The following is a 12783-nucleotide window of genomic DNA, read 5'->3' on the forward strand; positions in this document are numbered from 1 at the left end:
GACCCTAGTGATCAAGGAACTTGGGGCTCGGCAGCGGCCACTCGGGGCCTAGCCGTAGTTGCCAGAGGTGGCCGGCCCGGACGGAGGTGGACTCTGAGGGAAGAAACCATGCGGGGCAGCTGTGGTACGGCCGCCAAGACCTGGCCGTATGGAGGAGTCGATGAAGGGACGGGCACCTCGTCGGGTCGGTCAGAGGAGTCGTTATCATAGTGGTCGAGAAACTCGGGGATAAGGCGGAAGGGGGCTCGGCATGGCGTAGCACAGGGTACGCGGTTGCCAACAAAATAGGTTTGGTGCAGGTGGAAGTGGAAACCGGGTACCCCCATGTGCCAGGTGCCTTCAGGGCGGCATGGCCGTGCGCCTTAGGTGCCCGGCGATATCGCCGAAAACGGGGTCTGTAGCATATGCCTTCAGGTGCCAGGTGTCCACGACCGCTCCACACATATAGAGAAACACTTGAGAATGATTATCACAGACACTTTTCATGTACGATCGCGATGATAGTTGTGCTGGCGCAGACAGCTGGAGTTAAGTTTGGATCAGGACGCCCCCCAGTAATTGCGGACGCAAGAGCGCCGCCTATCGGCGAGGGGGCACAATCGTCCTTATCCGATCGGTCTATACTATACCTACTATATGATATAAGGACTTTCGAGCTATACGATACCTACTATATGATATAAGGACTTTTGAGCTATACTATACCTACTATATGATATAAGGACTTTCGAGCTATACTATACCTACTATATGATATAAGGACTTTCGAGCGAGACCATACCTATTACGGTGTAAGGACTTTCGAGCGAGACCATACCTACTATGGTATGAGGACTTTCGAGCTAGACCATACCTACTATGGTGTAAGGACTTTCGAGCTAGACCATACCTACTGCGGTGTCAGGACTTTCGAGCTAGACCATACCGACTACGGTGTATGGACTTTCAAGCTAAACCATACCTACTGTGGTATAAGGATCTTCGAGCTAGATCATACCTACTACGGTAAAAGGACTTTTGAGCTGGACCATACCTACTATGGTATAAGGACCTTTAAGCTAGACCATACCTACTATGGTATAAGGACTTTTGAGAAAGACTATACCCACTATGATACAAAGACTTTTGAGATAGACCATACCTACTATGATTGTTGATATAAGGACTTTGGAAAGTTTGTCAGCGGTACTGGATGATTGGGATGGATATACTTAGGAAAAAGCCTTTTCAGATGGTCATGGTCATGTTATTACCGTCGCCAGAGGAGAGGGTATTGCATTTGAGTCCGTTTGTTTGTTACTTAGCAAAAAAAAGAAAAAAAAATTTTTTTGCAAGTATGTTGATCACTCCGGTTTGTGTGAGTGTTTGTTTGTGTGTGTGTTTGTCTGTCCGCTCACTTATACTTGCCTACAGGTCACAATTTTAAACCGATCTTTACGAAACTTTACCAAATGGCAGAGTTTGTGTTTCGACAAAATCTATATATTTTTGAGATCAACATAGGCCAAAAGGTCAACATAGGCTAAAGGTCAACCACTTTTTTTCAAATTTCTAAAGTCCTCAATTTTCATCCGATTGACTTGAAATTTGAATATGATATATATGTCGGCGAATTGAATTCAACCCCCCACTATTTTTGAAATCAGCACAGGCCAAAAGGTCAACATAGGCCAAAGGTCAACAACCATTTCAAATCTCTAAAATCCTCAATTTTCATCCGATTGACTTGAAATTTGAATAGAATTTACATATCAGCTAACTGAATTCAACCGCCAACTATTTTTGAGATTAGCTTCGGCCAAAAAGTCAACATAGGCCAAAGCTCAACCACTTTTTTCAAATTTCTAAAATCCTCAATTTTCATCCGCTTGACTTGAAATTTGAATAGGATTTACATATCGGCTTACTGAATTCAACCACCAACTATTTTTGAGATCAGCGTAGGCCAAAAGGTCAACATAGGCCAAAGGTCAACCACTTTTTTTTATATTTCTAAAATTCTCAATTTTCATCCGATTCACTCGAAATTTGAATAGGATTTACACATCAGCAAACTGAATTCAACCACCAACTATTTTTGAGATCACCATAGGCCAAAAGAGCAACATAGGCCAAAAGTCAACAACAATTTCAAATTTCTAAAATCCTCAATTTTCATACGATTCACTTGAAATTTGAATGGGATATACACATCAGTTAGCTGAATTCAACCAACAACTATTTTTGAGATCAGCATAGGCCAAAAGTTCAACATAGGCACAAGGTCAACCGCTTTTTTCAAATTTCTAAAAGCCTCAATTTTCATCCGATTGACTTGAAATTTGAATAGGATTTTCATATCAGCCAACTGAATTCAACCACCAACTATTTTTGAGGGTAAAAGGATGCTCAACTGAGTGCCATTCCACTTTGTTCTGTTTTTCCAAGTGTCGCTCTATGAGTGATTTTTCATTTGTTTGTCTGTTTGTTTGTCTGTTTGTCCGCCCAGAATAAATATGATTTTCTCTGCAACCGTTGGTCCGATTGACAGGAAATTTTCACCATAGGTGCAACTCCACCTGTATAATCTTTTAATGATAATTATGACGTCATAGGTCACGTGGTTTGGCCGCCATCTTGGAAAACCGAAAAAATTTGCCCCTCTATATCTCCGAAAGCGCTGAATATAAAAAATTGAGACATGGCTCAATGTAAAGAACTCTCCATGGGGAATAAAATGTGTTAATGATGATGTCATAGGTCCCTCCATTATGACATCATAATTCGACAAGTACAAAACTTCATCCGATCAAGATGAAATTTCTTGAGCATAATCTAGGAATAAATTTGTTTAGAAAAAAAAATAATGATGACGTCATCGGTCACGTGATTCGGCCGCCATATTTGTTTTAACACAAAAGCCTTAAAAACTACTGAAAATACATCCTGGCATGGGTTTACAATCTCTGATTACTCTTTTTCTTGTTAGGAAATGTAAAGGGCATCAAATTGAACATTGTAGACAGTGGAAAAGGTAATGTTGATGTTGAGTTCCAAAGACATAAATATTCGATACAATTGATGAAATATGACCGCATTTCCACAATGTCACACAACTCAGTGTAAGGGTGATCATGAAAACTGTTCATTGATATAATTGGAGAGTGGAGATATCATACAGAGAAAGCTTCTCCACGATTAAACATTAAAATAAGCACTCAAAAATCCTTGGAGGAGCCCAGGAATTTGCAAACACTTGCGTTTAACCAGTTCGACCCGTTCGCGCAGTTTGTGCACACAAGCCTCCCCTGTGTTCCACCTCTGCGAAGGAACAACGCCCTGGCAGTTAGTTTCACGACGCACCGATTGTGCAGAGCTCGCTTTATATTTCGCTCACGTCGAAGACTCCTCTGCTGCAGCCATGGAAGGAATATTTAAAGGCATGCAGAAACAAGTGAACAAGGTCGTGCAGGTAAGTTTGAACCTGAGACTGTGACGTAATGACATGTTTTCAGAAGTTTCCTTGAAATCCCACGAGTTTCGGTGAGACAACAAGTTTGTGGTTAAGTTATAGAAGTAAATGAATAACACCGTGGGTTGTTAAAGAGAATGTGCACCTGGTACAAAATCGACAGTTTGACGAGTAAACATTGATAACAGTTGCTTATCACGACCGAACATGCGTGTTCACCGAAACACCAATTCTGCAGTTTTTTTTGTTTTTCTTTGTGTACATGATCGAGGCTCGTGCAAGAGCTAACATTAATGACAAAAAAACAAAAACAAACGGACACATAAGACGAAATAAAGGGAGCGGGAGACATGCTGGGGAGAGAGGGGGAAGCACACAAGTGCAACATTTGAGAGCAGGGACATCGGGAGATCTGTGGGAGGGAGAGGGATTGGGGGGAGGAGGCGTGGGAAGGGGGGTGGGAGGTGGGAGAGGTAAAAACACATGGACACAGCAAGGACTTCCAGGAAAGAAGTCGGTATTTCAGAAAAGTGGATCTGGGGTGAGTTAACGGGGGTAGAAAAGATCAAGGTTTTGGATGGGGGAAGATAAGAGATGGTGGTGAACAGATGTTTTAAAGACCTGGAGGGAGGAGTGGGATTGAAGAGAGTGAGGGAGTTTGTTCCAGAGGTGGGAGAAAAGAGGAATGAAAGGGTGAAGGTGAGCAGAGAGAGTTTATAGTTTATACTTAGAGTTTATACTTTGGATGAGAATCAAACCCCGGCAAGACAACCTGATGCTAATTGCGCCCTGCCACTCATTGTACCATTCTGTCCTACTCGTACACAGCGAGACTGATGAGAGCAGCAGGATGCTTAAAAAGTAGGACATTCCATTGTAAAGAGTTTTCAAAGGTGAAAAGAAACTTTTTCATTCAATAAATGCAAGTCAGAAAAGAGGAGGTTTTTTAATGAAAACTTTTTCATTAAAGTTTTAATCATATATATATATATATACAGTATATATATATATTTATATATATAATATTATATATATATATATATATATATATATATAAAATCATATAGATATATATATATATATAGTACCGGATGTGTTTCTTTTTTGCTTTCCACATGTCCATCTCAGTATTTGTGGTCTGAAACCAAAAATATGAAATTATCATCTTTAAAGGAATTGCTTCTAAGAATTGGACTTTCAAACAATAATGACAGGAACAACAAATGGACAAATGTGGATAAATGCTGCATATTCATTTTGTTATTTTTTTATCAGGGCAAAACTAGGCAGTCGGCAGAGTGATTTGAGGATCTCATTTTGATTGGACCTGGAAGTTCTGTTCATCTATCTATAATTCCAGTAATCTCTGTCTGTCTGTCTGTACGTCTGTACGTTTGTTTGTTTGTCTGTGACCGCTGTTTCTCGACAACTACCGGTCCGATATACTTTTAACTTGCCAGGTATATTGCTGGGGACCCGAGGATGTGCCTTTTCAAGGTTTCATATTAATCGGACAATTACTTACCGAGCTATGTCCAAAAAACGATTCAACCAATCAGAGAGCAGCGAACGATCGCGTGTGCCGAACGTGGCGATGGCGGACACACTCTGCCTCGGATGGCACATTTGAGAGCGTATTCATTTATTTCACGTTTGCAAACTATGTTGGCGCTATGTTGGCGTTAAACGATGTTTTAAAACTAATAAAAACGAATTTGCGATTCATTCGCTTTCCTGCGCGTTTGTGTACGCGATGGCGATTTCTTTACCAAACTCCGGAAGCCGTTCGCTTTGGACCGAACCATTTCATGTAAATAGAGGGGGGGGATTGTCACCACTCGCAAGCCGTTCGCTTTGGACCAAACCATTTCATGTAAATAGAGGGGGGGGATATAATTTTAGATATATCTATCTATAATTCCAGTAATCTCTGTACGTTTGTACGTTTGTACGTTTGTCTGTCTGTGACCGCTGTTTCTCGACAACCACGGGTCCGATATACTTTTAACTTGCCAGGTATATTGCTGGGGACCCGAGGATGTGCCTTTTCAAGGTTTCATATTAATCGGACAATTACTTACCGAGCTATGTCCAAAAAACGATTCAACCAATCAGAGAGCAGCGAGCTATCGCGTGTGCCGGCGTTGCGAATGGACCAAACCATTCCATGTAAATAGAGGGGGGGGTTCTGTGGTCGTTGCGAATGGACGAAACCATTTCATGTAAATAGAGGGGGGGGATTGTCACTGTACTCGCAAGCCGTTCGCCGTTCGCTTTGGCGTTGCGAATGGACCAAACCATTTCATGTAAATAGAGGGGGGGGATATAATTTTAGATAGATATATAGTACGGGCATATATATAGTACGGGCATGCCCTAGTATATATAGTACGGGCATGCCCTAGTCTATCTATAATTCCAGTAATCTCTGTCTGTACGTTTGTCTGTGACCGCTGTTTCTCGACAACCACGGGTCCGATATACTTTTAACTTGCCAGGTATATTGCTGGGGACCCGAGGATGTGCCTTTTCAAGGTTTCATATTAATCGGACAATTACTTACCGAGCTATGTCCAAAAAACGATTCAACCAATCAGAGAGCAGCGAACGATCGCGTGTGCCGAACGTGGCGGACACACTCTGCCTCGGATGGCACATTTGACAGCGTATTCATTTATTTCACGTTGGAAAACTATGTTGCCGTTAAACTATGTTTTAATAAAGTTTTAAAACTAATAAAAACGAATTTGCGATTCATTCGCTTTCCTGCGCGTTTGTGCACGCGATGGCGATTGCTTTACCAAACTCCGGAAGCCGTTCGCTTTGGACCAAACCATTTCATGTAAATAGAGGGGGGGGGGGATATAATTTTAGATATAGATATAGTACGGGCAATGCCCTAGTCTATCTATAATTCCAGTAATCTCTGTACGTTTGTACGTCTGTTTGTCTGTGACCGCTGTTTCTCGACAACCACGGGTCCGATATACTTTTAACTTGCCAGGTATATTGCTGGGGACCCGAGGATGTGCCTTTTCAAGGTTTCATATTAATCGGACAATTACTTACCGAGCTATGTCCAAAAAACGATTCAACCAATCAGAGAGCAGCGAACGATCGCGTGTGCCGAACGTGGAGGACACACTCTGCCTCGGATGGCACATTTGAGAGCGTATTCATTTATTTCACGTTTGCAAACTATGTTGGCGTTAAACTATGTTTTAAAACTAATAAAACCGAATTTGCGATTCATTCGCTTTCCTGCGCGTTTGTGCACGCGATGGCGATTTCTTTACCAAACTCCGGAAGCCGTTCGCTTTGGACCAAACCATTGCATGTAAATAGAGGGGGGGGATTGTCACCGTACTCGCAAGCCGTTCGCTTTGGACCAAACCATTTCATGTAAATAGAGGGGGGGGATATAATTTTAGATATAGATATAGTACGGGCAATGCCCTAGTCTATCTATAATTCCATTAATCTCTGTGTGTATGTGTGTGTGTATGTATGCGACAACGATTTCTCGACAACTACCGGTCCGATATACTTGAAACTTGCCAGGTATATTGCTGGGGACCCGAGGATGTGCCTTTTCAAGGTTTGAAATTAATCGGACAAGTACTTACCGAGCTATGGCGATTTAGCCGTTCGCCGTTCGCTTTGGCGTTGCGAATGGACCAAACCATTGCATGTAAATAGAGGGGGGGGGTTCTGTGGTCGTTGCGAATGGACCAAACCATTCATGTAAATAGAGGGGGGGGGGGGTTCTGTGGTCGTTACTGCCACGTGGTTTCAAAGTTTTTTTTTGTTGTTGTTGTTTGCACGCATGTTTTTTTGCACCCACGTACGGGCACGCCCTAGGATGTTTACACACACACACCCCTACACAAAAATTTTTTTTTTTTTTTTTTGGCAAGGAACGGGCACCCACGTACGGGCACGTCCTAGCTTATATATAGTACGGGCATGCCCTAGTTGTATAAATTCAGAAATGAACAATAACGTTAATAACTATAATTATATAGAAATTTGAACCGCTCTTGTATTTACATTGCAACATCTCAGGTTTTGTTATAACAGAAAAAAAATATATCAAAAACTACAAACATCCGGCGATGCACAAATCGCACACAACACTGACGTAGGTTTATCCTTCTTAACTTAGTAATCAGTAGATGGCCCCCATGGATTTGTGCCATGAACTGCATTGCATTCTTTATAGATGGCTGGTGAAGCCACCGGACAGGCAGAAAAGACTGAACTGGACCAAGAATCTGTGGACATGTTCAACAAAGTTGATACCACCAAGATGTTGTGTGACAAGATCATCGCCCAGGTAGAAGTGGTTCTGCAGTGCAATATTGGTAAGATTCAGGATGATATTCCCCCACACCTCCCCTTCTCCCACCCCTCCCCAGCACCCGAGATCACGGCTCCTACTCCTCCTCCTCCGCAACACCATCACCCCACCCAGGTCCACTCCTCCCCAGTTCAATATAATAATTTCCAACATGCTTTGAATCACGAGTGCGAATTGTTCAATGCACAAACCGGTGCTGCATCATGGAGTGTACATGCTGTCACTGTTTATCATCAACTCTCACCACAAGGCTCTGTGTTCCTCGTGTTTACCTCGTTCAGATTTTTATCATCACATTTCCTTTTGATGCACTTGCAAAATTATTTACTACAAGTAAAAACCCCGTCAAAAATGAAGAGTTCGAACAGTTTATTCGACAGTACAGCCTCGTGAGCGTGCCAAAGTCAGAAGCCTCGGCCTAGTGTCAGTGTGCTTCTATCTTCTTTATTTTTTAGACATCATAGAGATGTAAATTAACACTCGTTTTACCCTGCACGCATTGCACATCACGTGCAGTGAATTTCACATCCCTGCGCCTTGTATTTATTGTTATTTAAAAAAAAAAAAACGCTTCTCTACACCGCCCTTGAGGCTCGGTTTGCAAGCCACCTTCTACAATTCCAATAGAAGAGACAATTACTCCTTAATTAAAAAAAAATTTCGAGTTTATTTTATCCTCGATAATAGACGGTAGTGAATACACATGTGTGTTAAAAGATTGGCCTTTAAAACCTACCCTTATGAAGGGGGACAGACATTTGTACAAACACACAAACTGCCATTGTGTTTTATATGGTAGATCTGCTATTTTTGTTCTTTTTTATTTATTCCCATTGGTGTACTTGATAATAGTTTAGGATTACAGACAACTGTGTTCATTGTTCTGGTTATTTTGGATTCTTTACTTGTTTTTTTTTGTACAAGATCGAGGCTCATGGAGGAGCGACAACATAGAACGGATAAGGTAACAAAACAAAATGTAATGATTTTTGTATGTAACAAAAGGGAAGAGTAGATTTTTTTGTATGTAACATTTTGTATGTAACATTTTGTATGTAACATTTTGTATGTAACATTTTGTATGTAACATTTTGTATGTAACAAAACAAAGGGAAGAGTAGAAATAGAGGGGGGAGACACACCAACAGCAGGGATGAGGGACCAAATAAAGGGAGACATGGAGAAATAAGGGATGAGGGGATAGAAGAAAATGAGGGGTAGGGGACGTAACTTCACGGGGTTCACGGGGTGAACAAGATAAGTACAGCAGTAACTCTCAGGAAGGAAAAACTAGAAAATTGGAAAAAGGTGGATTTGGGGACGGTTAACTGGGGTATAAAAGATCATGGTTTTAGATGGGAGATGAAATGAGATGTTGGTGAACATCTGCCTTGAAGACCTTGAGGGAAGCGTGAGATTGAAGAGAATGTGGAAGTTTATTCCACAGGTGGGAAAAAGGAAGAACGAATGAGTGGTGGTGAGCAGTGATTCTCGATTTTGGGAGTTTCACCAAAAAGGGGTTACTGTGAGTCCTGTAGAAACCCTGGAGGAGTGGCAGAGCATAGAAATAGAAGAGGGTACAAAACCTTAAAGGAAGTGGAAGAAGACAGGACAGACCACCACCTGTCTGTAATGTGAAAGTGATAGGCCCATGTGGACTCGGCTTCATCACGGAAGATTCCAATGTTCTTGAACGGCTTGGTTTCCACAACATCAATCTGAACAAAGTGTAATTCATGAGAACCAGCCAAGGTGGCTTTTCTGTGACTTTTTTCCAATCTAGTTTACACCCTGCGGACGTGGCAAAATGCACTCTCCTTAATATTTGTACTCGAGTACAATCACCAGGGATTGTCAGCAATCTATGTGATCCTCAAGTGTTTAAACCAACATGCAATGCAGTAATTAAGGTGAACGTCACTCGGTAGAGCACAGACCTCCGCCAGGATGAACAGTTTACGTTTTGTATCCCACTGATAGGCCAAATCGGGATCCGGACCTACACCAAAATATAATCGGATTGTTATTGTCACCTACCCAACTCATCTACTCGTACATCGTTTTGTCACAAGTCATCGATAAATTTTTGAAATATCATGCTGTAAGAATTTTTTATAAGTTCTCATATCCCGATTCAGATCTGCACCAAAATCGAAACGATTCGTCCTTAGCACACATCCGACCTGTCCAACAAATTTCATCCGAATCCGGCCACAAATTTTGAGATATCCTGTTCACAAACAACCAGACAGACAGACAGGAGTGAAAACATAACATCCATCCACATTTGGTGGCGGAGGTAAACATCATGATACTGTGATCATTATAATCGTCATTATAATTGTTGATTTTCTGTAACAGCATATTGTTATTTTGGTGATTATAAATAACAATATTTTGGTATGTAGAATTTGTATAAGCAATTGGATGTTTCATTGGGTTTGACAAAACATCTGTGCAGGAAAGGAGGTTTTTGTGCAGTTCGTAAAAGTCGGTTTTATTACAGGAGCAAAAGTTAGCGGAATGTTTTCGTCATTTGTGATGAAAGATGAAAATGCCACCAAGACGAACATTGAAATCCTGGGCCAGGTTTTGAGCAAGGCTGGGACTGATGTTGGTGCTGATTCATCTTACGGTGAGAATGGGAGACAGATTGTTAACAGTCTTTTAAACTTTATACGCAATGGATTACACACACAATGTAAACTTTATACACTTTATAAACTTTTTAAAAATCAATTATAAAACACAATGGGTAAACAAATGTTCATTATTTTTGAGGAAGAACATATCAGACATAAACTTTATTAATATGATAAACTTCAAAATCTGTGACAAACTGGATTTCAGATTCATCCTCAAAGTTACACTGACCTGTATGTGCACCGTCTCATCCCTCCCAATGCGCTTCAAATTGAAAATAAATAAACTTTAAACATTAAAAAAAAAAATCTGAATTATTTATGAAGTGACATTTGAAATGTCAAATTTGTCCTCCCATTCGAAACAAGATAAAAAGTGCAAGAAAATTATCCTTTCTTGCTCTTCCATGAGCCTCAATTTGGTAGAGCCAGGGAAACAAAAAGACCAAACCTCTTGAGATGAGGTTGCTTTCATACCATTGGGGCCTGTCTGCTCAACCACATTTCAACGTGATTGGCTGTTTGTGCAGCTGATAGTTCACAACTCGGATTTTTAAATGATTTATGAGAAATAAAAAAAATGGGGAATTCATAGAACACGATACCCCGCACAGGGTTCAAGTATTTAAAACAATGATTTTGAAGGTCGTTTCAAAAAAATTTGGAAGTTTAGCGCTACTGAAGTCTTATACACCAACCACCATAATACACTATATTAAGACGACGTTGAGCGACAGTTTAGGAGACGGAGGCTTTATTGATCACTGCAGAAAGCAGTGTCAATGGGCATCGTATCGTCAATCCGCGGCCTCTTCTTCTCCCCGATATGACACCCCCTCACATGACACACCCACTCATGCTACATATCGATAAAAACATGGTTCTTGGGAGCATTATGAAGGTGATTTGTGTTCTACAGTGCTCAAGTATATAATTCAATTTATTGTGCGGTTCGGAAAAAATCGGAGCTGAAGTACTGTAAACCGGAAACATGTCTTCCTATGTACTGTATGTTCCGATTCGTCTTCAAAATATAACATTCTCTCTTCATTCTTCATTCTAACAACTCTCTCAAAATATAACATCCCAACTTCCTCATATGTGGCGACTTCAACTGTCATCATGCCAGCTGGCTGGGTGTGGGTTCCTCTCTCACCAGCCATGGCACCTCAGCAAAGGACTTCTGCGACTCACTGCGACTGACACAATCTGTCAATTTCCTGACCCAGATCTCAGTCAGCGGAGCATCTTCTCTTCTAGACCTGGTTATGACTAACTTCCCTGAAAATGTCTGCTGCTCTTCTTCTGCTCCAATTTTTTTTTGTATACTGAATCGAGGCTCGTGAAAGAGCTAACATTTACTTCACAAACAAATCAACCAGACAAACAAAATACCCAAAAAGAGGGAGCGGAAGACAAGATGGGGAGAGAAGGGGAAGTACACAAACACAACATCCGAGAGCAGGGAGATGTGTGGAAGGGAGAGGGCCCGGGGGGAGGAGGCATGGGAAGGGGGGGGGGGGGAAGGAAAAGTATAAAACACAAGGACACCAAGGACTTCCTGGACAGAAATTGGTATTTCAAAAAAGTGGAATTGGGGTGAAATTAGCGGGGATAGAAAAGATCAAGGTTTTGGATGGGGGAAGATAAGAGATGGTGGTGAACAGCTGTTTTAAAGACTTGGAGGGTGGAATGGGATTGAAGAGAGTGAGGGGGTTTGTTCCAGAGGCGGGAGAAAAGAGGAATGAAGGAGTGAAGGTGAGCAGAGAGTCTTGATTTTGGCAGTTTTACCATAAGAGGGTTGCAGGCAGATCTTGTGCGACCTGTAGGAATATTTGCGGGACAGAGCCCAGAGAGAGCTGGGGGGGCAAGGCCGGAGAGGAGTCGGTAGAAGATGGAAAGACCACCCACCTGCCTGCGGTGAGTGAGTGAGAGGCCCTTGGAGTTAGCTTCATCGCGGGAGATTCCAATGATTCTGAACGCTTTGGTTTCAACAGCGTGAAGGCGAGCTAGGTGTGAGGCAGGAGCACCAGCCCAGAGGGGAGAGAAGTATTCCATTGAGCTGCGGATGAAAGCCTTGTATGTGGTGAGGAGCTCAGGTGTGCCAAGGAAGGACTTCGCACGACGGAGGATGCCCAGTCGGCGACTGGCTTTGGAGGCCAGATTTGAAATGTGGTTTTCCCAGGAAAGATCATGGCAGATAGTGAGACCCAAAAGCTTGAGTGACAGAACTTCTTGGAGAGGATTATTCAGAAAGTGGATGGGAGGGTTGTCCAGTCGGTCTTTTCGGAGAGACATCGTAAGAGTGTGAGATTTGTCATGATTGAAAG

At 41.9% G+C, this 12783-nt stretch overlaps 1 protein-coding gene across 1 annotated transcript in view; it reads left to right on the forward strand.

The window, feature by feature from the left end:
* The first annotated feature begins 3261 nt into the window (after positions 1-3261).
* The window catches only part of LOC137432736 (endophilin-B1), a 47728-nt gene continuing 38206 nt past the window's right edge, over positions 3262-12783 (forward strand). The window contains exons 1-3 of the mRNA XM_068124882.2: positions 3262-3451; positions 7674-7815; positions 10318-10446. Coding sequence (XP_067980983.2) covers positions 3401-3451; positions 7674-7815; positions 10318-10446 — 322 coding nt within the window. The 5' untranslated portion in view covers positions 3262-3400. The remainder of the gene's footprint in view (positions 3452-7673; positions 7816-10317; positions 10447-12783) is intronic.

This window comes from Myxine glutinosa, chromosome 8, assembly GCF_964187855.1.
Source record: "Myxine glutinosa chromosome 8, kmMyxGlut1.1, whole genome shotgun sequence".
Classification (NCBI taxonomy): Eukaryota; Metazoa; Chordata; class Myxini; order Myxiniformes; family Myxinidae; genus Myxine; species Myxine glutinosa.